Below are 25695 nucleotides of genomic sequence, written 5' to 3' on the forward strand. Positions count from 1 at the left end.
AAAGGTGGAGGGGGGGGGGCGGTGAAAGATTACCGGGCTACCCCCGACGCCGTGGCTCGGTACCTCCACTCTATGCAACCCTCGGGAAATCCCCCGCCTATTCCAGCAAGGCGAGGCGCGGCAAATTCGAACACCGCAAGGAGTCACGGCGACGGTCACGGTGACTCACTGTCAGGCAGGCAGCCGGCCGCCGCAAGTTTGTTGTTATCAGCAGGACGGCGGAAACGGGTAGGGGGTGGGGGTGGGGGTAGGGACGCCGCCGGCCGCCCGGCCGCCCCTCGCGCTGGCCTAGGCGCGGCGTTGTCCAGCCGCGGTTCGCGGGTTCGCCGCGCCGCCGCCTGGAGGGCGCCACTGCGGCGGCCGGGCCAGGGCGGCCGGGGCGGCCAGCCTGGACGTCGTCCTTCGGCGTCGCGACGCCCAGTGCCCCCAGTGCCGGTGTCCGGGCAGCGCGTGGCGCGTGGCGGCGTAGCGTGGTCGAAGCGACCGCAGGTGAACCGCTCCGGGTCAACGGCGTGGTCGCGGCGGCAGGGGGTGTGAAGCCCCCGGCGGACTGTTCAGCGCGCAGCTCGTCCTGGAGCCATGTGAGCCGATGGTGCTGGCGCAGGGCCGCGCCGCCAGCAAGGATGGCGAGGACAACAACAACAACGCCAGCCTGCCGGCCGCCGCCGTGGAGTTCCGCGACGAGGACGACGAGGACGGCGAGGACGCCGCCGGCGGCCGTTGCTGCTGCTGGTTCGGCGGCCGCGGCGGCCGCCGGTCTTCCAGAGTCAGCCCCGAGGGCTCCTCCAGCTGGCCGAGCACGGAGGTCGCCGTCAAGGGCACGGAGCGCTACCTTCAGCTCGACGACGCGCGCCCCCTCACGGAGATCCTCACGCTGGACAGTCTCGAGTCCTGCAGGTGCGACCGCGGCGCGGTGGGCTGTGCGAGGTGGATTGGACGGTTGGATGGAGGGAGTGCCCAGGGTTTCTTCCACGCGAGCTCACAAGTTTTACTGAACGAGCCGTAGAGTGACGCACACCGGTACTTGCCCGCAGCCAGTCACCCGCAGCCCACGGCCGGGCGATTCCGCCGCTTGACGTTGTCTTCGCTCCATCTCTCTCGCACTCATGACGAATGCCGAGTAAGCGCGTGAGAGATAGAGCGATGCAACACTGTTTATTCGGAGTCAGTCTACAGGTGCGCGTCGCGGGCGGCGTGACACCCGGCACCGTACTGTCGTGCGATTCAAGAGAGTCGTTTCGCCACTCCGTCTCTCTCGCACTCGTGGGGCTCTCCTTTAGGGTGCGGGAGAGACAGGGCGGTAAACCGTTCTTCTGAATCACGTGTCAAAGTTCGCCAAGACGGCGTAGTATTAGTACTCGCAGGGTTGCCGGCGCCTTCCGCGAACAATCGTCCGAGAGTAAACAGTGCGAGTTGTGCACGTCACATCGGTGTCTCCCTCGCACCCATGCGGCTTGCCGAAAGGGTGCGAGAGAGAGCGAGGAAGAAAGAAAGCCGACCGCGAGCCATCGACCGCGTGGCCATTCACAAGTTCGACGCCGTGCACCGTCGCCAGCGTGCGCGAGCGTGCGCGAGCTGCCGTGCGTTGCGTTCGGTCGCCAAGAACGCGTGCGTAGCAGCGGCACATCGATTACACCGCCGGCGGGCTCGCTCCGAACGGCGCATTCGTCGCGCTGTCTCTCTCGCACTCATGGGGCGTACCGGGCGCGCGCGAGAGAGACGGCGCTCTTTTCGGAAAGGCTCGCCGCGCCGCGCGGAGTGCGGTGCGGGTGTCCTGCTCGCCACGCCGCACTAGAAACTGGTGTATACTGTGCGTCTGGAAATACAGTATAGCCGCGGACGACACCAACCCAGTGCAGTACCCGTTATATTTGCTTTGTCTTTTCATCCGGTGCGGTCGATTCTCGTGACCCACTCCGCCATCCGATGGCCGATGGCCGAACCATTCCGATAGGATGCAGAATGCACGCCACTGCGCGACCCAGAAAATGCACGACCTTCTGTCAAATTGTCCCATTTTTTGGACTGATTCTCTTTAGACAGAGCGCGTAAGTGCAAGCCCATCCTGTCCACCTCTTCGTCGGCGCCAGTCAGCGGCTGAGGAGGTGTCCGATGGACTCCCGCGACCGCTAAAAAACAAATCAGTGGTTTCTTGTCGCGTTTTGCCTTGGGCCTCCTCTGGCACGCAACTGGTAGCCGCCGTGTGTACTACTTCAAATTGGATTCCATGATTCCGTGGAGCGAGACAGGCCCGACAGGCCGACTCCGGGCGGCGGTCTCGTCGACCTGTCTCTCTCGCACCCTCCCGGAACGCCCCGCGAGTGCGAGAGAGACAGAGGAATCAGTATGCAAGGGTCAGCGCAGAGACCCTTATGGAAGTAGGCCACCGAAGCGAAGGGGTGGGGGTGCTGGACTGGAAAGGAGGTCGCGGTGGAACACGCCTGCCGTCGGGGCGGTCCGAGCCCTGGGTATCTCTCGGTCTCTCTCGCACTCGTGCGGCGCTCCGATGAGTGCGAGAGAGACAGGCCGACAGACCCCGCTCGGAAGCAGCTGTCTGAACAGCCACTCCAGACGGCACGCGTGTCTTGGCCCGACTTGGGCCCCAACGAGGTCGTCTTGCGTCTCGGCCGCCTCCGCACAGCAGCGTAGCGTTTCGTCGCTCTGTCTCTCTCGCATCCATGCGGTCCACCCTGTGAGTGCAAGAGAGACAGCGGGACCTTCTTCGCCTCCTTTCGGCGCAAGTCATTCCCTCCCTGCTGTAGGGGCTGCCAGCCTTCCCGGAGCGCACTGTACGACGGCATGGTGTCAGAGGGGTTGCCTACAGCCCCGGCGGCGTCGCCAGAGTCGTCGCTCTGAGGGGTTGCCTGCCCAGTCCGTCAATCTAGGCAGGCCGGGCAGGCCGACAGTAGCGCCCCTGGCGGCTGCGTTCACCATTTGTTCTGGAACAACCGATCAGCCCGACCCACGCCGCCCGAGCGCCGGCCTGCAGCCCCATTTGACAACTTCTCACTTTGGTGTTTTGAAATCATGTCCAAACTGATATATGAATGTGGAGTGAAAGTGACAGTGCGGAAGAAAAAGTGCTGCTCGAGTTGGTCCGTGTACGAGATGGAACAACTGGGTGAATCGTGGAATCCAACCCTGGAAGATGTTACCCTTGCCCTATTAACCTGTAACACGATAGAGACGGAATCAGCCAAGCTGTCAGAAAATAAGAGGATTTGCACTTAAATGTAGAGTGAGTGAGTACCTTTGTTCTCCGTATGTTTCTGTGAGTGCTGCAACTTGCCATCCACTTTGGTAAGCTTAGTCCGGTCGCAGCATGTGGCTTTTTGTTGAACATGCTGACCATTCACATAATGTTATCTTGGCAAATGGTTTTAGACCAGAATCAAATACCTATGATGATTCGAGGTATTTGTACTGTTATTGGCCGAGTTCCTCGTCTCTTGGGAATGAGAGACCTCTTGTTCGAATGAAGCCTAAATCACTGCGTAAAAGTCATCAAATCCAAACAAATGAAATTGATATGACTTCGTTAGTCTGGATTTGGCTATTATTTCATGACAACAGCATAAGAATTTCATCGGCACTTTATGTTCCGTTGCTGGAAAACTGTTCTCCCATTTATTTTAGAATTAGCATTTCCTTATTCTTCTATTTCATCCATGGTTGGTTGCATTCCCCATCAAATCACTTTTTAAAACAATTAGATTTTCCCCATCCCTCCGAAAGTTACACTATTCAACTCATCGTAGAACTTAGGAGATAAAATTGAAAAGCATTATATATTAATAGTATAGCCCATATCTAGTTTGCAAAATAGCTGGCAGCGGTGGGATTCGAACCCACGCCTCCGAAGAGACTGGTGCCTTAAACCAGCGCCTTAGACCGCTCGGCCACGCTACCTGTTGAGAGACTATCGCTGATGTGAACGAACGACACACACGGACGGGCTGGCCATAGCTCTTCGTGGCCAGCTGATGCAAGCTGATGCAGGGTCCCTCAAGTCATTCCCTAGAGCACGGCGTACGCGTGAATTAAGGATCCGAGCAGTTGGCGGCTCGTTCTGTAGTATCAATCAGCTGCTTAGTTTTACCCTAGTACCGTCTAGGAAAAACCATATTTTTCTTATAAAGTATTGAAAACGAACGAAAGCACTCCCTCCAACGCCGGGGGAATTTTTCATAATAACCTGAGCGAGCACGCTTGTTTGAAGAAAATTACCAATCGCTAGATCAGCGAAGGTCCTCAAACCACTGAGGGAAAAACTTGCCAAATAAACAGGCGTGGTTTTTTTTTCCCGCGAAATTAGTTTGCAATTCTTATTCTTATCAAAACTTGGAGGTTTATAAACGTGGCGGTCGATGGCCACGATGCGACGCGCGTGGCGTGGCGCCGCGGCGTGCAGAGAGTACGAGCCGTGGCCAACAGATGGCACTAGTGGCGCTGGCGGTCGAAAGCCCGTCGTACGTAGCAGCGTCCATGTTGCTCTATGCCAGGCCTGCAGTCCGCGGGGTCAGCTTAGCCAAAGGCGAGCTTCCATTACATCGCGGTGCTCGCCACGGGTCGTCGTGCATACTATTGGTCAGCCGCGCGCACCATGTGGTTAAGATTATACTTCACAGAATCATTTCTGTAGTATATCTTCCTTTCTCTCTACTCAACAGTAGAATAGAAAACACCACGATGATGAGGATTAATCCTCTTCTCTGAGCGTGAGGCAGACTTCAGGTGAACTTGTCAGAGTTTTCTGAGTCATCGATGATCGTTCACTGTTCCTTCGGGTTCAGGATGGGAAGAGGATAATCTGAGTGGCCCCACCGCTTCTGAAATCTTTGATTATGATTCCACTCCCTTCTGCGGGGGATTTGGGATAACGATATGGACACTCGTCTGTTATCCACAGACGACGTGGAAGGCTGCTTTTGCGAATGGCAGTTGCTAGGCCTTCCTGATTGACCCCAGACAAAATACCTCCCCGACGCTGAAACTTCGATCTATCTTTACCACTCAACGCAATGCCTTCCGGCCTTTTAATCAGCATTATTACTTCTGTTGCAGCGAGCCCCAACTGACACATCATGCGCCCCCGCAAAAGCCGGTGTTGGCGAGGCCCGGCGGCAACTCCAACCCCACGCCCAACCAGAGTGCCTCGAGCGCCGCTAGTTCGGTCCTCAACGGCGTCCAGCGGGGCGCGTCAGCGCACCACCCCCTCGCCCGTACGTCCTCGCTAGTCCTCGCCACCGCGCAGTGGGCCAGAAGACCGGTTGAGGCGGCCAAACCCTAGACGCGTTTTGAGCTCCAGAGGTGTGACCACATACCAATGGATTCCTCGTTCGGAGAGCAATCCATTGGTGGGGTCAGGCGTTCGGTTCGAGGACCATTTAGCGCGTGATTTAGCGACTCTGGAGCTCAAAACGCGTCTAGGATTTTGGCCGCCTCCGCCGGTCTTTCTGGCCCACTGCACCGCATGCTCTTGTCAGGAATGATCAAACAGTGTCGGTAACCTCTGTTTTTATTCTTCAAGCCCTGGACATGGAGGACTCGTCGCCTCGGAACGACTCAGCGTCGTCCAGCCGCACTTCGGCCCACGCATCCAGCTCCACGGTGTCCCTGCAGAACGGGAACGGGCCGTCGTCTGGGCCGGCCTCGGGGGGCACGTCGGGCTACCAGTCCGCCGCGGCCTCCCCCGGCACCAGCAACAACCAGGTGCGTCACGCCGCGGGCAAAAAGAAGACGCCCAACGTGGGGCTCGAACCCACGACCCTGGGATTAAGAGTCCCATGCTCTACCGACTGAGCTAGCCGGGCTGGTGTAGAGGGGCGAGGGCAACGCAAATGACGTTCTCTGCATCCCCCACCGCGGAGTGCCGGCCCCCCACTTCATCGCAAAGCCACAGCGGTGGGGGGAGCGACTCCTGCGGGGCGATGCGAGGCTAGCGAAAGCGCGCGCGGCATGAAGGAGCCTCCCCTCCTCCTCCTCCTACCTCCCCCCTCCCCCAACGGTCAATGTATTTTCCTGAAAGAAAACCATTAAGGCACCTGCTTTCTCACCAGGTTTTGGAACGAGAAACAACACTAAGCAACGACTCGTCTGGCGACGGGGAAGCCCCGGGCTTCACTATGGTAAGCCAGGTGAGCTCGAACTGCGTACGCGTACTTGCTTGGTGCCTCGTGGCGAAGGATGTCTCTCTCGCACTCATTGGGGCGTCCAACGCCGAAACGGCCCTCGGAATTAACGGGCTGACTGTTTCCGTCTGCACGCCTTGCAGGTCCAGGCGGCGGTCGACTCGGAGGACGGCGTCGACGGCGAGAGTCACCCCGTGGCGGCCCACCCGTCGTCGCTCACCGAGGGGCCCCTGGGGGAGGACGGCCCCTCGCTGGACACGCAGCACGCCAAGCACGCAGGGGCGGCCCAAGGAATGGTGAACCGGGTGGACCTCTCACCGCCGCCCAAGCGGCAGTCGGCTGCGACCCGAAGGGCGACCACACGCCCGGGTAGGGGCGTCCGAGTGTAAGTGCATCACGCCAGGTGCCGTCAGGGAATTCCCTCGGGAAGGTGTCTGTCCGCCCCTGTCCGTCGTGCGTGTATGTAGTTTGAACTAAGTCAAAGAGCCAAATTGTCTATCTCATGATGCGATTGCAGGCTGAATAGGCCGCGAGCCACCACGCCAGGCAGCCTGGGTTCCAGTGCTGGCTCAGCCAGCCTCATCAGTCTCGCTAATGGAAGCCTGAGCTCTTCCCTGGGGAACTCAACAGCTTCGCTCTTTGCGGACACTCTGCCTGGATTCGACAACCCTCGAGAGGCTCTGAATCACGGTCTCCAGCAACTGGATTCCATGGAGTGGTATGTTTGCTATTTTATTTCTCCCACCGAGTTGAAATTTGATTCAACTAAATGAATGTCAACCAAAAAAAAAAAAATTAAATTTGAGCTTTGTTTTATTTAGGGAAGTGACAATGCAGGCACTTCAAACAATAGTTCGACTTTTGCGACATCATCCAGCCATATTGCAAGGACAATTGCACACCTGCTGTGAGTCCCTTGCACGCCAAGTGAAGAATTTAAGATCTCAAGTTGCAAGGGCTGCCTGCCAAACAGCCAGTCATTTATTCCACACACTGAAACGTGGGATGGATCCTGTAAGTAACCATTTGAATTTATTTGTCGAATCTAGAAATTTGGTTAGTATTTTAAGTCTACATAGATTGTTGTTGCTCACAGGAAGCAGAGGACCTATCTACAGCTCTCTTCAACCGCACTGCAGATACCAATAAGTTCTTGAGAGCTGATGCAAACTCTGCATTAGATGTTATGACTGACAATGTTTCTCCTGCAAAGGCAGTGTCAGCAGTTGTACACAAAGGCTGCAGGTATGTAGAATCAGTTGTTCAAGCAGCATAACAATATTTATGTGACAGTCAGGTGCACCTAAAGGTCAAATGCTTATTGTTCAAGGGAAGGTAAAAGAAACATCTGAGATTTTTCTTTTCTTTCTCATATAGTATTTTCTGTAGTAACAGGACAAACAAGAACACAGTACAGCAATAACCAAGACAAAACAAAAGTAATCAATTTTTTGCATAAAATCCTAGGTGAATCAACTAGTAGTTAAAAATTGATGCTTTACTACATCTTTCAGAGATAGTGCTGTTGACTATCAAAATAAGCAATTATTTTTAATAATAACAAAACAGTACAAAAATATGATATAAGTAATGCTCTTTTTATAAATCAACTAAATGCCAACCAAAGAACAGGGAGGGTGGGCATTAAGTTAATCTTATCAGTAAACATGATCCGAAATAAAAATCTGGTAAGAGAAAAAAAAAAATAGAATGTAAACAGGCTCCTTACATCTACAGAGTAGTTATAACATTTACACTAGTTCTCACACCTTTCAGCATTTTATGTCATGAACAATTATTGTTTGGCCCCATAATAGCTGTCAGGATTTAGTGATATTACACAAGAATTATCTGCATAAAATTGTACACAGGTTATGAAAACTGTTGTTAGTTTATCACATTGACTATGTCTAAAGTACTCTCTCTAAATTATGAAACAATAAGACAAATACACTACAAAAAAACAATATAACTTTGACAGTTGACTTTAAAGATACCAGATAGTACTACAACAAGATTGCTTAGATCTAATCCTTTGGCTAGAGGCAACTGTGGTGTCCATATTCACCATGAGCCACTCATAAATCACAGAATTTTAGAAATTCATAAACAGTAGCTTTAAGATAAGTTAAACACTAAATGTGATCACCTCTTTGTACATTTACAGGCATCAAAATGCAGTCGTAAGAGCAGCAGGTGCTAGACTTTTGGCCCGACTAGTTGAAAAGATTGGAGTGGAACGAATTATGTCACAACCACGAGAAACAAGAGATCTCATGCTGCTGACAAGTGCTCGTCTTTTGATGGAGGGTAGTCTCGAAACTCGGTCTTACACCAAATCGATGCTGAAGAATCTCGCTCAAGATCACAGATTAAGCTCCATCCTAGTTGAAATCGTGCCATCAAATGTTATGAGAAGCATTGACAAGACATTAAAGAGTTGTATTTTAAGGAAGTGATAGTACACCGGCAGTGTGTGAATTTCTCTGTGATTGTTTTAAAAGAATTAAGGTGCAAAATTATATCTGCTGTAACTGAGCCCTTTGCTCAAGTGGATTTCCATCATAAATCCTATGCAGTATTCATTATAGAAAAATAACAAATGTGTTGAGCAAAAAAAGATCTACAGTCTGTGATTTGAAGAAATAATGTATAGAGTATTGAAATAAGAGATTCTGATCAACAGTGTTTGCAACGAGCTGAGATTCCAATCTGAACGTGTTAGATCCTGGGGATTGGCAAACAAATTGACTTGTATTTTTTGTTTTAAATCTGTCCCTGCATTGTAATACATGTACATAACCAAGAAACTGTGAGTATTCTGTTAGGCGAGGTACATATAGTAACCAATAAAATTGGAGAAGCTTAAATACTATTCAACAAAAGTGTTCTGAACCAAATGAAATAGAAGTTTGCAAAAAATTGCTGAAAGCCAGGAAAAACAAAACTTAAGTAAAGTTTTGTCACATTAAATCTTTTAAAAAGAAAATAAAAAAAGATGAAAGCGCAGTACTTGAAATTTTTCAACAAACACAGATAAGCTTCCCCAAACAACGGTTTACTGTATTGCCTTCAGATATTTCAAGTTTTGTATCAAATATTGCAGCTAATAAGTACTCTAATAAATAAAATCAATTTTACAAATCAAGTCCTTACCTCAGAAAGAAAGTCCCTCAAATAACTTGTGGGCCAGGGACATCATAAAACAGGGAAGCTAGAGGGTAGCGGATGGCAAATGCTAATGCACTACAAATTACCTGCATGAACAAGAAATATTATTCAGGGTTAAGTGTTCATTAACAAGTTAAAAAAGAACCTTCATATTCTGCAAGTAATGGAAGTTTTACCTGAATGGTAATAAGAACAGTTGTAAGCTTGGCTTCATTCATTGGTCCAAGCAAGATGAGCACAAGGTTGATAAGTGTAAGGTTGTTACACTCAACCATACGATCATCCGGGTCTCCTCTACCACAGCTATCTGGATGTGGTGTCACAGTGTCACGCCAACGAATAAGGCCTAATTTTCCCAAGAAACGAAGAGCCAATAGCATTGGTTTTTTTAGATCAGATTGTTTAAATAGGGTTACACTTGGTTCCAGCTTGTTTGTAGCAAGGTTCAACCTAAAAATGGTGCAAGAATATTTATCATAGCAATTACTCTAGTTTTTAAAAGAGAAAGAAAGAGAGAAAACATACCTTGGCATGCGATGGCGGGGACATGGCACTAAATGGAATAGCTGGGGAACTGAATACAAGAAGTTGAAAACTTGAGGTATGAAGAAAAGTAGCATTGTCTTGCTGAAGTGTCCTAAAATGCCCACTACAGCAAAAGTCATACCAGAAAAATAACAGAAAGTATCCCCAACAAAGACACGTGATGGGTACCTGAAAATATTATTGGGATATTATTTGGAGCTCAATCAGACAGAAAGTGTACAGGGTGTATTCACACTTACCAATTGTACTTCAGTAGTCCAAGTGAAGTCGCAATATAAGGGAATAAGAAATAAAGAGAAAACACATGGGCCTGCCACAAAGTCCCACTCAATTCTATGAGATTGAACAAAGCAATTGATGATGCAATGACAACTGATTGTCCTACTTCCAGTCCATTCACACCAGCCAAGATGTTTATCGCATTGGTGCAAAATACAGCCAACATTCCCATGTAAATGTAATATAGGGGTCCTGATCAAGAAGAGAAAATAAAATAAATGGCATAGCTATTTTAATTTTCTGGAACTCTGACTAAAATCAAGTAAATACAACCCATTTACCAAGATTTAATGAAAATCCAATCCAGGACCTCAACGGCTTTGGCACAATTATTGTTGTAGCATTGAAAGTGACATAGTATACCATGAGCAATGGTAAGGAAGCCACAGTGGGAAGAAGCAGTTTGTGCCGCCATCTCAGATCGAGGACGTCGTCAGCAAAGCCCAGCAAGAGCATACAGCAGATGGAGAGAAGTGCAGCCATCAGCTTTACGAGCTAATAACAGAAAATTTAAGAGATATACTTAGGAAATATTTTTTATTTTACAGATTAGTTGATGACCAAAACCTAGATGGGCAATGTATTAGCTTACCTCATCGTGAGGGAAGTCGTCATTTGTAAACAAGGAACGGCTAAATGGGAGGGGTATGAAGAGAAACATCGTCACCAAGAAAATGGAACCAGTAACTACTCCAAGAGCCTCCGGACTGTAATTGAATGAAAAGGTTGTCAGGATTCACATCAAAATAAAAGCAACAACGGACAAAACACACCAAGATCAAGTTGTTTACACTCACACTTTATCCTTCGTCTGCTTGTTCAAGTCAATACCAAATAAATTGGCTTTCAGGAACATGTCCTTGAGCCGAGGAATGATCCTGACGGTAAAGTGATAAGCCCCGAAGGACATCACCACGTTAATGATGAGCGGCAGAAACATTTTAAACATGAGAATGAACATATTCGAGTGCGACTGATGGTGACGGGGTGACGTGGTTAGGGTTAGGATCCTCCACCTGCTGCCCTCCGAAAGGCCTCCTCCACAAGTACACACGCCAACGTCTGCAGTCGACACGCGGCCGCGACCATTGCAGTCCTTTAACCCGAATCGGCAGTTTTCAGTCCATTGCAAACGCTCAGCGCAGCCACTTTTCGTTCAGGTTTATCAGTTTCAGCTTGTTGAGATGAGACGCTAGGGTATATATACGCACGTAGAGGGGGTCGCGACTTCTGCGCCTTTCCCCCACTCCACCCCCCACCACACGGACCACACCACTCCACAGTAGGCGTTTTCTCTCTCTGTTGTTGCCAATGTAACAATTTGGTCAATACCACGACAACTGACAGGTCGTCTTCGGCGTTCAATCTTCAGAAGACCTTTAGATCTTTGATTGCACGAAGCGACTGTCTTGACTGCTTGTTTCCTGAAGAGTTTTCAACATCCTGTTAGTTCTTTCCTTTGGGGTCTCCATTCACCACAGTACTACTTAACCTCTGATTTTAATACAATTTGAGCCATGGTAAGTTTGTTTTTGCCAAGTGTGTGAATCATAGGCTATTTATCGGTCACGACGCGTACCTTTTTGGAATAAGGATAGTTACAGTTATAGCTAGAATTGATTGAACTAATCTTCGGTTATGTGGTGTTGTCTTATTCAACGAGATGACGATTCAAGTTTTAACTCATCTTTAGTTTTTGTGCACCAATAAAGCTCTTACTTTTTTTGCTACAGGCAAGCGAAGTAGAAGAAACTCTCAAGAGAATCCAGGCTCACAAAGGTGTTGTTGGCACAATTGTCGTCAATGCTGAAGGTAAGAGTCTCGATTTCTTTGACCACAAACTAAAATTATATTCATGAAAATTTAATTACCTTGTTTCATTTTTATATTCTGCTCATCAGGTATTCCGATTAAAACTACATTAGACAACACCACTACTGTTCAGTATGCTGGCTTGATTGGACAACTGTCTGACAAGGCACGCAGCGTTGTGAGAGATTTGGACCCCACCAATGATTTGACATTCCTGCGTATACGCACTAAAAAACATGAAATCATGGTTGCACCAGGTGTGTATAATATCTAAGAACTTGTTGAATGTTAAGATAAATAATATTTTATCTGTGTTATTGGGATTTTCTTTGTGCCACCTAGCTAACAATATCTGTTTTGTTTTTCTTTCAGACCGAGAGTTCATTCTAATAGTAATACAAAATCCCATGGACTGATGACGCCTACTGCACTTCAAAACCTTCCATGTGCATTCATCATAATCTCTGTACTGTGATGATCAAGATATTATCTGTGTGCTTATCCAAATTTTTGTGAGGGTAAAAATGTAAAAAATCCTTTTTATAATTTAATTATGCTTTTACTACATGTTCTGTTTGAACTTAAATATGTACTAATATTTAATCGGAATGGAATGTGGGGTCAGGCCCCTTTTTCCAGTCAATAAATTATTTTAAGTGTTAAGATATAATCTTATTTACTTAAGTGATTTTTTATTTACTTCAATGACAATGTTTTCCAACATTATCAGACCAGGAAATCAGGTTGCAATAATCAATAAGTTGAGAGTGGACAAGAGGGGGTGGGTTTGCTGGTGGGGGGGGGGGGGGGGGGGTTAAAGAAGTAGCACAGAATCAAAACATTGGGTTGCTATGACAACTGAGGAATGCTTGCCTCCCGAGCCGAACACGCCGCATACAGCGGCGTAGAGACTGCTGCTTATCGCGGGTGGTTTTCCCTCTGAGGCTTCTATGATGAAGGTGAGAAATTACTGACAAATCTATCCCCACTGTCTTACATACCAGCACGTCATGGTAGGACAAGATTCCAGCACGTGCCGATTTCCTATTTCAGGCAATGATGGTGCCTGTAGCTTCACTTGCACTGTTGACTGTCAGTGTGGTCTTAAGGCCAGTGAGTGCTTCGACATCTGGTCTAAAATGTAGCACTATCAAAAGTGCATATGTTAACTTGTGAGTAGAAGAGGAAGGGAGAAGTTTGTGATGTTTTTAAAAAATTATCTCTGAATCCTCTACAGTTTCTTTTCTGTACTTTGTAGATGTGGTTATTGTGTAGGCGGATCGACAGGATTGCAAGATTCTGAGGGTCAAGACACATGTAATATTTGTTATGGTTCCAATGAGTGTACAAAATGCAATGATGAGGCAAAAGAAGGTAATGCAACACACAAAGGATGAGAAGATTCATGAAAAAGTTCACAGGTGTTTCCAGTGCAAAAACACTCTTTGTTTTTTCTAGGGTGTGCAGCTCAGAGTTTTCCTCTTAAATTCGATTTGGCAGTCCATGAAAGAAGTTATAAGTTATATCCTCAGAGTTCCTTATTGAAGGAAAATCTTGAGAACTATGCTTGTGTGGTGAAACCGCAGGATGATTCTTCTGTTTCCGAAAGAACAGAGGAGGAGCTCACAAACACTTTAGTTCTAGAAAATGTACCTTACATTGAAATTGATTCCAAGGAAATGAAAATAGGACATTATGTTGTTAAATGCTATGACAATATGTCAAAGGAAGTAGTCTTCAACACAACTTTTGAAGTGGTTGATAGTGGGAGCTTCACAATAACTTCTATGAGCCCAGAAATGGTGATGCTAAACGTTCCTTTCAAGGTAAGTTCAAAAGCATCAGTAACTTTCTTCAAACTTTTTGATTTTAGACTTGTTATCAAAAATCTTTCTCTTCAGGCTGTGTTTAATGGGACATTTTCAAGTGAAAAAGCACTCATCTGCTTTACAAGAATAAATGATTTGATTGAGAACATTGTGAGTGCAAGACTTTTGTCTGATGGACTTGTTGAGTGCGACCCAATGATTGTTCATGATAAAGCTGTTTCCGTTGGTATTTCTGAAACGCTTGAGGCAGCTCTTGACTGGTGAGAAATGTGTTAAGCTTTTGTAAGCTTAAGGAAGTTACTGTACTTCTTATAATTTTGTATGTGATTATCTGTATTCCAGCTTATCAAAAATTAATATGAGAAAGTTGGTAATTCATAATTCTGATCTATTAATTAAGAAGTCAACATTTTCTTCCGATTTAAGATTAATTTTTATTCAGTTTGATCAAAACATAAACCCTTCTAGTGACTGCATGAAGGCATTCTCACCAGAAACAATAAGTTTATTTGGAAAGGGTGAGTTTCTTTCCAGGAGTAGTCTTCATCTATGAAGGAAAAGATTTCACTCACTCGACAATTGTTTCCATCACTGTCTCCATCACAGGTTGGCAATGTTGGATACGAGCAGATCAAATTGTTCTTCAGCTTGGTGAGGATCCAATAATTCATCCAGGTTCTCGCATCTCACTGTCCCCAACAAATAATATTCAACAAATAAGCTCAGATATCAAAGATGTGCAACCCTCCCAAGTCTACACCACAATAGTGGATGATGTGACAGACCAAGTAAAACTGCATTGCATGTATATAATTTATTATTGAAACTTAGGCTCATTTTTGTAATGTTTTCTTTTTATCTGAAATAGGTTGTTGAGCCAGTTTACAATGTACTAGCTCCCCGCGTTGCATGCTATGGTATTCGCCATTCCAGTATGCAGTCATTATTTTATGCACGAAAAATGAAGAGGGATGACACGAAGGAAGCAATGGTTGATGGAAACAGTGTAACTGTTCTTGAGGTAAGAAAAGTTTAGATGCATTTAACTTTAATCAATAACAAAACTCCAAAGCAAATAATATTGTTGCTTGATTTTTCTGTCACAAAAGGTTCAGCAGTTAGGCGGACAAACTCTGTTGTACAATTGGTCAGTCAGCTTCAGCCCTTCAAGTAACATAAATGCATTATCACAACGAGACATACTTATGACATGGTTGAGTGTACGCACTTTGGATAGATCAGTGCGAGGCATTACTTCAAATAGAATAAGTTTGAACAACAGTTTGGTATGTCTATGAAACGATGTGACAAAATATTTTTTGAAACTTTGGATGTAACACGTGTTATTTTTTGTTTAGATGCTTAGCAATGTGGATTACACTATCACAGTAAAAGGTACAAATGCACTGGGCATGAGTGGAGAGGAAAAGAAGATTCCTCTTCGTTTACAGGATAGAAAGCCATTTTCGGGAGAGCATAGAGCACGTACTTCTGAAAGAATCATAGATGCTTGTACTTCAGGAACCCCTCTTGATGTTGTACTTTCATGCTCTCCTGCTACATTTTCTGATGTAGAATATCGGGTAGAAGCATTAACATCATGCTGTGATGGCAATTTGAATTCAGACATTTTGGGACAAATTGGGGTAAGGACATGAGAGAAAAAACTGTTTTTACATTTTCAAGCTCATAATAAATTTAACAAGCTCTCGTCTGTTTGCAGTATGCTTGGTCAATAAAATCTTACAATGGCACTCAAGTTAACATTGGACATCACCAAAGAAAATATTTAAACATTCCATCAGGTACATTCCGTGGAGGAGAACGCTACAAAATAACATGTAATTTGTACCATAAAACGCTGAATAAACCCCTTGGATTTGTAAGTGTTCTAAAGAAAGAGGTTGCAACACAGTAAAAGACTTAAAAATAGGAGGTTTTCTTTTTTTTTTTGTTTGGAAAATCTTTACCTTATGACCTTACTTTAACATTCTAGGCTAGCACATCAGTAGTAATATTGGAAAGAGGTATTAAAACAAATATTAATGTCAGTGGTGTTGGAATAAGCACACTCCAGCCTTTAATACTGGATGCTTCAGGAAGTGTAGATCTTGACAACAAAATGGGATCTTTACAGGTAACATTTGCTTACAATTCCACTTTAGAGTAAAATTTATAAATTTTAAATATTTTTGTTATCAATTTTTTCTTTTTTAGTTTGAGTGGAGCTGCCGCATGATAAGTAGTGAACCTGAACGTGTTGGATATGGGGACAACCAATGCTATGTACCTACGCAAAGGAAGAAGTTGGTGCAGGAGGCATATGCTGCAGCATTTAGGAAAGCCATTCTCCATCTCCCAGCTGGGTCTCTTCCAGTTGGGCGGTAAGTGAAGGCTAACTTTTTATTTTTGTAAATAAAATGGGTTTTTGAATTGATAATATTTATTTCTCTTTCTTCAGGTATTCTTTCAGTATCAAAGTATCAAGAACTTCACAGAAATCAAAACCCATTAGCAATGTGATGACTATTGAGGTAGCAATTTTAGGTGGATCTGCACCACTTGTGTACATTCCCACAAGAAACCCAGGCAATATTGAAAATCCTTATGCTCATGTTATAAACCCTGATGATGGAGTAACACTGACAGGTATAGTGTTGGGAACAAAAGCAGGATGCCAAATTTATTGGAAAGGGGTTGATCAGCCTGGTTATATCACCACCAACAAAACTTTGGTAGATACTCCCAGATGTTTTTCTTAATAATTTTCCACATATTTAATTACATGTATGACCCTAGTATTTATTTTGGACAGCTAAGACATGAGCCGCTCAGAGCTATAACTACTTCAGAAAAACCACAAGAGATTTCTGCTGAGATACTACCTGGACTTGTCGGAGATGCCAAGTATCGATTCCGTTTATCTGCCATCTGTAAGAGCTCTGCAGGAAAAGTTGAACTGTCTTATGTGGATGTGGACATAATCACTGATGCACCTCCTGTTGTAAAACCACTATCGGTTTGTGTTCTTTGTGTTTGTTGCTGAATTTACTTTCTCAACACAAGTAAATTAATACAATTAATCTTTCAGGTTGAGCCACTTGAGGGAGAAGCATTAGTAACTGAATACAAATTCAGTACTCAACCAGCTTATGATGATTTACTTGATTATCCTCTAAGATACATATTTGGCTTTCAAATTTTGGACGAAAGCAGCACCATCCCTAGCCCACCGAAATTTTTCCACTCAAGTAGTCAGAAGCTTTCTACAACAACCTACCTACCTGCTTGTGAGTGATCAGCCCAGTCATTGTTGTTGTTGTTTTTGTCACATTTCAAAATAATTAGACCCTTTTTTAAACCTGCAGTGTCCCTCGCAACCACTAAAATCCAAAGTTTGCTTAGAGTTTGTGACATTCGTCACATATGCCACACTGTGGAAGGACCTGTTGTATCTTCAAATGCCCCAAAACAGCTGACAACTGGACATGTCGAGTATGTCACTCACAAAGCCACTTTTCTCGAAATATTGAAGTCAGAAGTTTTCTGAAATTCCTCCAAATGTGATTCAATCTTTAATTTCGTTAATTTTAAACAGATTATTGAGTGAAGGATTCTCAACATTTCTTGCGGCAGAAGAGTATGAAGATGCAATCATGCTCGTTGAAAGCAGTATGACTACCCTGGAGGTGCTTGATGACAAGTCTCTCTACAAATTAGCCTCCAAGCGGGTAGAAAATGCTGTCAACACTCAGCTGGATTCTTATGAAAAGAGGTATTCCTCCATCACTTACATTTTCAAGAAAAAAATTTTCACCAAATGAAAAGCCTTTACAAAATTTGTTCTGATTTTAGACTTGATGCATCACCTGATGAAGTCAATGCAGCTCTTCGCTTTTTGAAAGCAGCCAATGCTGCCTTAAAGCATGGTTCTTTTTCTCAAGAGACGCTTCAAAGACTAGTTGCATTTAAGGACAAAATTCTGAGCATCCTTAATGATCAGACCAAACTATCTACTGGTAATTTATTGTAAAAGGTTTTAGACACCTTAAAAATTTTCTATTTCTTGTGTTATAACTTTGGAAATTTATTGTTTTAGAATACCAAAACAACTTCAGGAAAAGAAGACAAACTCAAACAGATGAAGAAATTCCAAGGAATATATTGCAACCTGAAATGGTAAGTTCTCATCCTCTCCCTCTATTTTGAGTCTCCATCACACTGCCTCCCATCTCCAGCATAAAATTCTTATGTTTGTGTTTTTACAGGTTCGAACATTTTTAAGTGTGTCAGAGGTAGCAATTTTTAATTTAAGTGATACTGAAAAAGCATTAAATGAAAAGCGTAAATTACTACAAAATGTGTCCTTCTTCATGGACTCTCTATGCAGAGGTCTGCGTAATTCAGTTCCATTGTTCATTGGTAAGACTGAAATACAGTATTTAATAAGAAAAATCAATTATTTGTCTTGCTCTGCACTCAAAATAACCTACGATTATTTCTTTAATCATGAAACAGGTTCTAAGGTTGTGAGCTTTAGTGTACAACGACTGAACATGCAAATTAAGTACAAGGATGATCTTGCCATACCTGATTGGAGATCTTCTAAGTCAGGTGGAGTGCCTGTAAATGCCACCGCACAGGTAAGTCTTTTCCCCAACAATGAGTATACTGTTTATGTTTGTAGCATTTCAATTCAGATGTTGCTGTGATTTAGATTTGCCTCGGTGAAGATGTTCGTTTTCTACTTGGGGGCAGCATGGTGTGTATGGGTGCTGCATTTTACCCTATGGACTTGTTAACAGAAGTTGCTCAAATATCCATGAAGAGCATTAAGCGGTACGTTTTCTGATGGAACAATTACTATTTTATCAATTCTGTCTGATTTCTGCAGACATGATGAGCTTTAACAGATTTTATCATTGTTTAAAGGCATAGCTCTGTTTACCACGTGAAGATCATTCCAAACGCATCTCAAAAGGTAACAAACCCAGAAGATAATGACGGTTTGGATGTAAAAAGGCAGACTGTAAGGGTTACAATTCCTATTTGGAGTGAACAGATTGCTGGTGGATTGCATTTGGAGGTAAATAAGTTGAAAACATGGTAAACTAAAATAAAATTTAATAGTTTTTAAGAAAAATATGTTTTTGAATAAATTATTCTATTTTTCCCAGTGCCGAGTGTGGCTGCACGGAACCTGGGATCCCAAAGCCTGTAAATATACTAAAATTGCAACACTTATCAACAAGCCAGCAGTGGAATGCCAATGCAGTTTTGTTGGCTTTTATGCGTAAGATTTTGTTTTAAAAAGTTCATTTTAAGCACTTGGTATTTTCTTGAATTGTAAGGAGCTTTTTTTTATGTATTTTAGAGTTTTTGCTGTGGAGTCACCCACAACTACGACTTCCACAACGACAACCACCACGACAACCATACGACCAACATCAACAAGAAGCACTCCGACTTCAACTGAGATTCAAGCAGTGACCAGAATACTCACAACTCCTCCGACCACAAAAGCTACGACTACACCGACACAGTTGCCCACAACTGCTATTCGGGAAGAAACAACATCACTTACTAGTGGAGAGTCAGTCTCTCATTTACCTCCAGGGATCCCCATTCCCAATACGTCCCAAAATTTCACATTCAAGTATGTTGTTATTTATCTTTATAGTGATTTTTATTGAAAAATTTCTCAAATATTCATGGAATGATGCTTTCAGAATTCAAGAGGAATTTTCTGCCACAGTTGGTTCAAATCAAGACGCTTTCACTTCACAGCTGAAACAAGACATTCTGAAACAAGTAGAAATGCCAGAAAATATGATTGCCAGTATTGACTTGGCTCCAGGTGCAGACTTGAGTACACTGGTGCTCTTATTATTTTTATCTATGCTACATGTGAAAGTTTGATAATACATGTTTTTCCAGGCAGCATTCTCGTAACTCTTCACCTAGTTGATACAGATATACGCACGGTTAATGACGTGCTACCAACTTTAGCAGCAGTTCTTCAAGATGGACGGTTGTCTGTTAATGGTGTTGATGGTAGACATTTATCCGTACCACCACAGCGGTTGACTCTACTTCAACGCCGCAGTGACAGCAGTTTTGTGGCTTGGATCATAATATGTTGTACAGGATTTGGTTTGTTCAGTATTGGATCTCTCGTTATTGCTGCAATTGTAGTCAAACGGCATTTGAGAGACATGACAGACTTTACCAACAGCTCTGTAAGTTTCTAGGGAAAGAATGCCTTGAGAACAACACCCTGTTCTTGATCATTAAAACTGATTCTGATGTTTCTTTTTATTTATTTTCAAGGGAAGTCCAGAAATTACAAACAAGACCCCAGCCTATGGTCGTTTCCATTTAGAACAAACCCTAGATGGATCTGAAGCAACTCTTTCACGTTACAGGAGTTCAGTGAATAATCCTTTGGTTGTTAGTACCATAGGTGGCTTAGCCTCTGTGATGGGAACAAATGCTCTGTTGCCAACAGATCATCTTACCTCAGATGTTCAGTGAGTTCACATCAAATCATGCAATTTTTTGTAGGTACAATTTTAGTTGAATAAACTCGATGTGTAATGTGACTATTTGATTCAGTTTCAGACTTCAACCATCCCAGGTGGAAAATAAGAACTCATCTTCACCTTTGCACCAAGCTAGGCAATTGTCTAATCTTCCCAGCAGCAGTGGGAACACTAGTGGAAGTAATGGAAGTGGCAGCAGCAGCTTCAACATTAGTCACAGAAGAACGAGAAGCAGGATGAACGAAGGGAATGGGGACAAACTTGATTTAGAGGCAGAAGGAGATGACTCTGGCATTGTCATCAATGGCCAAGTCAATGTTGTCAGAAGTCAAACTCCTGAAACCAGTGTAAGTTCTACAACATTCTGTATTTTAGGATAGTCAAGTTTCTGTCTAACACTACAGCGTTCCCTGGTTTCTAGGGACAACAAGCACCCCAGGTCCGCATACTGCCAGGCACACCCACCGAGAGAGGTGATGAGCTTTACATGCACATCAGTGACAATCAAATTGCGTAAAAGTAGTAAGTCAAGAGTGGAAGATAAGTGTAGTGAGTGTCAGTTCTTTAAACTTAAGAGAATGATGTGAAATTGATTTATTTCTGTACATTTTGAATAACAAAATAAAAATAATAACAAGCTTTACTGGACAAAGTACACAAGAGTAGTAGCTAAGACTGTTTACACAGCAAAAATGGACACAGTATTTATAAATGTTGAGTGTCGGATCAGAAGGGGGGAAAAAAGATATTGAATGTACCATTAATGACATGACTAACCTTCAGGTTAAGTAAAAGTTTGAAAGAAAAGGAGTAATATGTAGCAAATCATATGATAAACAATTCTAAAACCCAAAAGTTGGAAGTTTTGAAAAACACAGAATGTTTAAAGCCACAATTGATATCAATTTTTATCATTGTTTGGCACTACAACTCAACCGGTCTATATGCTAAAATGCATAACTTGGGTAAGTAAGTAAATGAAATGAGAACAACGTACACATGATAAATTATAGGTAAAGATATCATTCATTTAATCAATTTTTGGATTACTCCACAAAATTATTCCAAGGCAATAAGCCAAAATCACTGGTATGTTCCTCCACTAATAAGTTGCAAACAAATATACTCCATTCTAGGCTGACAAACTTTGCCCATAATGTTGCCAACTCAATGTGTCTATTTGCCAGTCATCTGTGCATTTGAAGAAAACAGTTGTAACAACAATATAGCCACTCATCCCTGCCTTTTAGCACTTCCTACCTATTTACAGCCCCATAAAACTTTACCTCTAAGTCAAATTACGAGCTTGCAAGCTAACACATCATACATTCCAATCAGCACCTTACCTTCACTTTGTAGTACGTGACTACCCCATAAATTCATATATAAGTGAACAAAACAGAAAATCATAAAGACAACTAATGCAAGAGCATAGTGTATATGTACATATACGTATGTATAAAGAGATTTGAAAGAAACAGGAAGATTATCAGAAAGAGAAGGCAGATAGAAGGCTTTAAAAATCAAAGCTGTCAGTTCACAATAGATAGAATGGGCAGTCAGATAAACATGCAATCTGACTCAAAAAATGTCATATCACAAATTATTTACGAGACCTAATTATATGATATACCAAAAAGGACTACTGTAGAATTTCTATTGAAACATCTACATATACACTTCAATACTAGAAGGAAAAAAAACTGCTGTTTTTTTTCTTTTCAGGTAAATAAATTATTCATCTTGAAGATCAAGAGAACATGTTCAGAATGTGATTGCCCAGACTCAAAGACGTATCCAAAGATAAGGAAAATAAAAGGACTAAATTCCTAATCAGTTAAAATACAATGAGGCCCCGTTATAATAAACCCCAATATAAAGTGACGATTTCTTATAACAGATTGACTATAACGGAGTTTCACTGTGACTCTAAATGAAAGCCAACAATCAACCATGGCTTATTTCTTCCCTTTTTGTAACAAAAAAAAAAAAAAAGAAAAAAAAGTATTTTTTGAGACCAAATCTTTAACTCCACTGTAGCATAATAAATTCGCAGGATTTCCAAGAATAATTTCCATCTATTATCTTTGCATGAGCTTCCATGTTGGTGGTTGAGGCCTTTGATAATACTACAGGTAATCAAACCACAGAGGCGGGAATAGGTAACGGGATAATTAATTATTTAGAACAAAGAGTGAGCTCTGAAGATCAGTCATCTGTTTGTGATCCTTTTATCTCAAGTTCCCTGACAGGAGCAAGGATCAAAAAGGGCACAGATAAACCCGGCAATTTTCATCAGACAAACAGACACAAAACCAAAGAATGTTATGAATGATAAGCCATCCATCATTAAAGTGATGAAGGGCTTAATAGTGTAACAAGAAACAGCTAGAGTACAAACTGGTCAGTGATCATTAGGAGAATTGCTTCCACAACATACACTTCTCTGGTGCAATAGAGGTACTGCATAAGGCACATCTGATAGCATGACATAATTCCACACCCCATCCGAGTTATAGGTCTTAATTTGAGGAAAAGGGGAGGGAAACAAAAACCGACAGTCCATGTCAAAACTCAAAAAGAAAACTCTGGTTAAATTTATGAACTGTGGTCATGCAAAAGGTTTGAGTTCTATATAAAATGCTTCACCATTCAGTACTATTGGGTTTGTTTGAAAGGCAACAAACTGAACAGATACTAAGAGTAATATTGTAACCCTTTGTCTATTGTTTTCTCTACAAAATCTTAAGCAAGAATCCAGAGGAGAACATTCGATTCACAATTGAATAGATCCACAGAGGGCAGACTTACCGAAATCATTACGTCTTTTTTGTGAAATCTGTCCTGGCTAATGCTGACCTGCCACACTGACCTCAAACGTCTTAGCTTAGACTTTTGATCAGATTGCAATATGTAGCAAATTAACTGTAGTGCAATCTTCTCAATGCAGAAAATCTTCAGCATCAGCAGCTTCAACAGCCTGGAGCTTTTCCCATTCATCATCTATAGTTCCAAGTGAAAGAGGGTTCCGTTTAGTGAGATATGATAAAATTATTTCAGAAAATAGTCTTGATGTATTATTATGAATGCTTACCAGGTAATGTGGCAGAAGAGGATGATGATGATGAAATTACTGTACTGTCTTCGTTGCCTGTATCACTGTCATCTGCTTATGGATGAAAAAAAATTATAGAAAATTGCATTGACCACAAAAAGAAGCACAAACAAAGATAAATGAGACACTCTTACCTTTGTCTCTGCTTTTCCCCAGGACCACCATGTCCCCTTTATCCCTCATAGTTAAATCCAAATTTTGACAAGCGCCAATATTATCGCTTTCAGTAGTTTCACCACTCTTGGGGCATTTTTCATAGCTACTGACTGAAGAAGACTCTTCAGTTTCATAGTCATTCTCAAGGAGATCCAATGAATCAATAGCAGTCTTGACAAATGAAAACAGCTTGTTCTTGGCATCTGAGATTAAGGACTTTTCAGAATCTTCATCTGATGGAGAGAGGGCACTGCCGTTTTCAGGAGACTTTCCATCAGAATAATGATTTTCTTTAAGCGGAAGTTTACGAGGAGATGAAGGTGTTGAGTCATGGGTTTCCAACTCATCAGATGGTTTGGTTTTACATTCTTTTTCATATTCTTGAAGTAATCTGATCTGCTCTTCATCAGAAATGTCCATTTTACTTGAGGAAAATTCATCTTCTGAAAGTAAAAAAAAGAATTATTAATAAGGCAAAAACTAATTAAAAAAGGGGGACTGAGTTAAATTAGTTACCATGATTATTCAAAACTTGCTCAGCTTCTTGAGCTTCACGGTGTTGTCGTCTTTCTTGGGCTTGGCGCCGGGCTTCTTCATCCTCAAGTAAGGCTCTCCGAAATAGAAATCTTTGCCAGAAATCAGCATGGCTCACCTGATAGTCAAATCATTCTTAGTCAGCTGTCCAACATTCTAGATATCTAATGAACATAAAATGTCAAGTTAAGATACTTGCCTTTGAGGGGACAAGTTTGGTATACTGTGAATGGAGTTCTGCATAAGTCACCATAAGCTTAGTTAGGCTATCATTATTCAACAAGTCTTCTTGAATGTCAAGCCAAGCAGAAAATTGAGTCGCCTCAATATCTGACGGCTCTGCTAGGAAGGTTTCTTCGGATGTCATTAGTGTGTGCACCTGAGCCTGGACTCTAGTCAATACTACTGGGATGTTTCCACGCATGACCATGGCTTCTTGTTCACTATCATCAGGGGCAGGATTGAGAACAGTATTAACTGTGCCTAAGAAGGAAGACATACTGCGTTTCATGGTATTGACAGTTGACTCGGACTGTGATAGATCGAACTGCAGAAACATGAAAAAATTTCAATGACAATCGTAATATTGAGTAAGAGCTTCATTGAACCAAGAAGGAAACCCACACTAAGCTGTTCTTTGAGCACCGATGTAGTTGAATTAACCACCTGAGATGCTTCATTTTTAACAGTTGAGGAAAGTTCATCAAGATCTCGTTTGACAAACTCTAGAACTTCAGCAGACTGTTAAGAAAAATACAAGAAGGCAAACATCAGTTCTCAGAGAAAAAATTGCACATTTGGAGCGGATAAGAACCACTTTGAGAATTAAGGAGTTTACCTTGTTTTTAGCTGCATTAACTACGCCAGTCAATGACCCCCACCAACCACTGCAATCATAAATGAAAAAAGATGGTTGTTTAATGTTCGAAAAATACATAGACCTCTGCACAAAGACAACAGGCCTAAAATGGGTTTTCATGCATAAAAACGCAAAAGTTGTGAAATTTGATGGTGCTGATGAGCCTAAATAGCCCACTTCAGAAATTCAAAGGAATTCTGATGCAACAGTCCCAGCTGGGAACGGTGGAACGGTGAAAATCGAAATGCGTGGTAATTGAAGATTGCAGGCAATAACCTTAGGGCAGCATCTGTGACAACTACTGACATGGACGACACAAGATACCAAACAAAAGGAATGAGTTTCCCGCAAACTCAGATAAAATTAATTTAAAGGACAATCAAGGTTTTGAGCAACAAGACGACATTATCGGACTAAAATAATGATCCCGAAATGGTAAATAGTGCCCCACGATCAGACTTAATAGAAGCACTCACCCTCCGTCAGCCATCGTTCCAGCCCAGGTGTTGTCCGTTGCCTCCGCCCAGGTTCTAAAATACACCAGGCATAAGACTAAACTCGTTTTACACAGCAAAATGACGCAAAAGTCACAGAAAATGGCAAGAGCAAGTGTCTAATAACTTGTAAATATTATTGTTCGTCGGCCATCTTGCTTTGCAGCAGCAGAAACAAACAAACAATAGCGGATACGGAACTGGTGGGACTTCCACTGCAGCCAAAT

At 43.2% G+C, this 25695-nt stretch overlaps 5 protein-coding genes and 3 non-coding genes across 10 annotated transcripts; 4 read left to right on the plus strand and 4 right to left on the minus strand.

Moving 5' to 3' along the window:
- The first annotated feature begins 708 nt into the window (after nucleotides 1-708).
- Nucleotides 709-9275, plus strand: LOC117649823 (TOG array regulator of axonemal microtubules protein 2-like). Its single transcript, XM_034392928.1, has 9 exons — nucleotides 709-897; nucleotides 5065-5222; nucleotides 5531-5712; nucleotides 6060-6137; nucleotides 6275-6516; nucleotides 6649-6849; nucleotides 6953-7145; nucleotides 7228-7376; nucleotides 8299-9275. The coding sequence occupies exons 3-9, from the start codon at nucleotides 5539-5541 to the stop codon at nucleotides 8588-8590; spliced, it is 1329 nt and encodes a 442-aa protein (XP_034248819.1). The 5' UTR covers nucleotides 709-897; nucleotides 5065-5222; nucleotides 5531-5538; the 3' UTR covers nucleotides 8591-9275.
- On the minus strand, nucleotides 3828-3909 carry Trnal-aag. Its single transcript has one exon. It is a non-coding gene; the product is annotated as a tRNA-Leu (tRNA).
- Nucleotides 4612-4819, plus strand: LOC117639108. Its single transcript, XR_004587340.1, has one exon. It is a non-coding gene; the product is annotated as a small nucleolar RNA U3 (small nucleolar RNA).
- Trnak-cuu lies at nucleotides 5741-5813 on the minus strand. Its single transcript has one exon. It is a non-coding gene; the product is annotated as a tRNA-Lys (tRNA).
- LOC117649829 (UDP-N-acetylglucosamine--dolichyl-phosphate N-acetylglucosaminephosphotransferase) lies at nucleotides 7486-11322 on the minus strand. Its single transcript, XM_034392942.1, has 8 exons — nucleotides 10925-11322; nucleotides 10720-10834; nucleotides 10409-10622; nucleotides 10088-10319; nucleotides 9828-10016; nucleotides 9479-9752; nucleotides 9288-9388; nucleotides 7486-8515 (listed from the first exon to the last, which is right to left on the minus strand). The coding sequence occupies exons 1-7, from the start codon at nucleotides 11086-11088 to the stop codon at nucleotides 9305-9307; spliced, it is 1272 nt and encodes a 423-aa protein (XP_034248833.1). The 5' UTR covers nucleotides 11089-11322; the 3' UTR covers nucleotides 7486-8515; nucleotides 9288-9304.
- Nucleotides 11323-11423: 101 nt separating this feature from the next.
- On the plus strand, nucleotides 11424-12586 carry LOC117649830 (dynein light chain roadblock-type 2). The gene is made up of 4 exons (XM_034392955.1): nucleotides 11424-11647; nucleotides 11861-11939; nucleotides 12029-12196; nucleotides 12312-12586. Exons 1-4 carry the CDS (start codon nucleotides 11645-11647, stop codon nucleotides 12353-12355), a joined length of 294 nt encoding a protein of 97 aa, XP_034248846.1. The 5' UTR covers nucleotides 11424-11644; the 3' UTR covers nucleotides 12356-12586.
- Nucleotides 12587-12760: 174 nt separating this feature from the next.
- LOC117647012 lies at nucleotides 12761-20949 on the plus strand. 2 transcript variants are annotated; one of them, XM_034388494.1, is made up of 31 exons: nucleotides 12761-12898; nucleotides 12993-13111; nucleotides 13198-13313; nucleotides 13398-13765; nucleotides 13841-14028; nucleotides 14111-14286; nucleotides 14375-14556; nucleotides 14637-14789; nucleotides 14878-15054; nucleotides 15127-15414; nucleotides 15492-15650; nucleotides 15765-15905; nucleotides 15986-16152; nucleotides 16230-16503; nucleotides 16584-16787; nucleotides 16860-17058; nucleotides 17137-17263; nucleotides 17367-17543; nucleotides 17624-17787; nucleotides 17868-17947; nucleotides 18037-18190; nucleotides 18287-18411; nucleotides 18486-18607; nucleotides 18701-18854; nucleotides 18946-19061; nucleotides 19143-19424; nucleotides 19498-19625; nucleotides 19706-20007; nucleotides 20099-20298; nucleotides 20384-20657; nucleotides 20732-20949. In XM_034388494.1, exons 1-31 carry the CDS (start codon nucleotides 12890-12892, stop codon nucleotides 20825-20827), a joined length of 5421 nt encoding a protein of 1806 aa, XP_034244385.1. In that variant the 5' UTR covers nucleotides 12761-12889; the 3' UTR covers nucleotides 20828-20949. The 2 variants fall into 2 exon arrangements, with proteins under 2 accessions (XP_034244385.1, XP_034244390.1); XM_034388499.1 differs by lacking the exons at nucleotides 20099-20298; nucleotides 20384-20657; nucleotides 20732-20949 and having other exon boundaries at nucleotides 19710-19852.
- On the minus strand, nucleotides 20890-25675 carry LOC117647024 (BSD domain-containing protein 1-like). 2 transcript variants are annotated; one of them, XM_034388508.1, is made up of 8 exons: nucleotides 25451-25675; nucleotides 24954-25002; nucleotides 24740-24856; nucleotides 24315-24662; nucleotides 24098-24233; nucleotides 23560-24024; nucleotides 23405-23479; nucleotides 20890-23313 (listed from the first exon to the last, which is right to left on the minus strand). In XM_034388508.1, the coding sequence occupies exons 1-8, from the start codon at nucleotides 25462-25464 to the stop codon at nucleotides 23252-23254; spliced, it is 1266 nt and encodes a 421-aa protein (XP_034244399.1). In that variant the 5' UTR covers nucleotides 25465-25675; the 3' UTR covers nucleotides 20890-23251. The 2 variants fall into 2 exon arrangements, with proteins under 2 accessions (XP_034244399.1, XP_034244407.1); XM_034388516.1 differs by having other exon boundaries at nucleotides 23405-23476; nucleotides 25451-25672.
- Nucleotides 25676-25695: the final 20 nt, after the last annotated feature.

Source organism: Thrips palmi, unplaced genomic scaffold, assembly GCF_012932325.1.
Source record: "Thrips palmi isolate BJ-2018 unplaced genomic scaffold, TpBJ-2018v1 HiC_scaffold_10, whole genome shotgun sequence".
NCBI lineage: Eukaryota > Metazoa > Arthropoda > Insecta > Thysanoptera > Thripidae > Thrips > Thrips palmi.

Excerpts from the sequence above, each read along its gene's own strand:
- LOC117649823 (XM_034392928.1), top strand. The coding sequence starts at position 5,539 with ATGGAGGACTCGTCGCCTCGGAACGACTCAGCGTCGTCCAGCCGCACT. Across the intron at positions 6,517-6,648 it reads CCGGGTAGGGGCGTCCGAGT|GCTGAATAGGCCGCGAGCCA; the intron begins GTAAGTGCATCA and ends ATGCGATTGCAG. Across the intron at positions 7,146-7,227 it reads TGAAACGTGGGATGGATCCT|GAAGCAGAGGACCTATCTAC; the intron begins GTAAGTAACCAT and ends TGTTGCTCACAG.
- LOC117649829 (XM_034392942.1), bottom strand. The coding sequence starts at position 11,088 with ATGTTCATTCTCATGTTTAAAATGTTTCTGCCGCTCATCATTAACGTG. Across the intron at positions 10,835-10,924 it reads AAGCAGACGAAGGATAAAGT|TCCGGAGGCTCTTGGAGTAG; the intron begins GTGAGTGTAAAC and ends ATTCAATTACAG. Across the intron at positions 10,320-10,408 it reads TGGATTTTCATTAAATCTTG|GACCCCTATATTACATTTAC; the intron begins GTAAATGGGTTG and ends CTTCTTGATCAG.
- LOC117649830 (XM_034392955.1), top strand. Across the intron at positions 11,940-12,028 it reads AATTGTCGTCAATGCTGAAG|GTATTCCGATTAAAACTACA; the intron begins GTAAGAGTCTCG and ends TCTGCTCATCAG. Across the intron at positions 12,197-12,311 it reads TGAAATCATGGTTGCACCAG|ACCGAGAGTTCATTCTAATA; the intron begins GTGTGTATAATA and ends TTTTTCTTTCAG.
- LOC117647012 (XM_034388494.1), top strand. Across the intron at positions 17,544-17,623 it reads CTGGATTCTTATGAAAAGAG|ACTTGATGCATCACCTGATG; the intron begins GTATTCCTCCAT and ends TTCTGATTTTAG. Across the intron at positions 19,425-19,497 it reads TCCCAAAATTTCACATTCAA|AATTCAAGAGGAATTTTCTG; the intron begins GTATGTTGTTAT and ends TGATGCTTTCAG.
- LOC117647024 (XM_034388508.1), bottom strand. Across the intron at positions 24,025-24,097 it reads GCAAGTTTTGAATAATCATG|AAGATGAATTTTCCTCAAGT; the intron begins GTAACTAATTTA and ends TTTTACTTTCAG. Across the intron at positions 23,480-23,559 it reads GGGGAAAAGCAGAGACAAAG|CAGATGACAGTGATACAGGC; the intron begins GTAAGAGTGTCT and ends TTCATCCATAAG.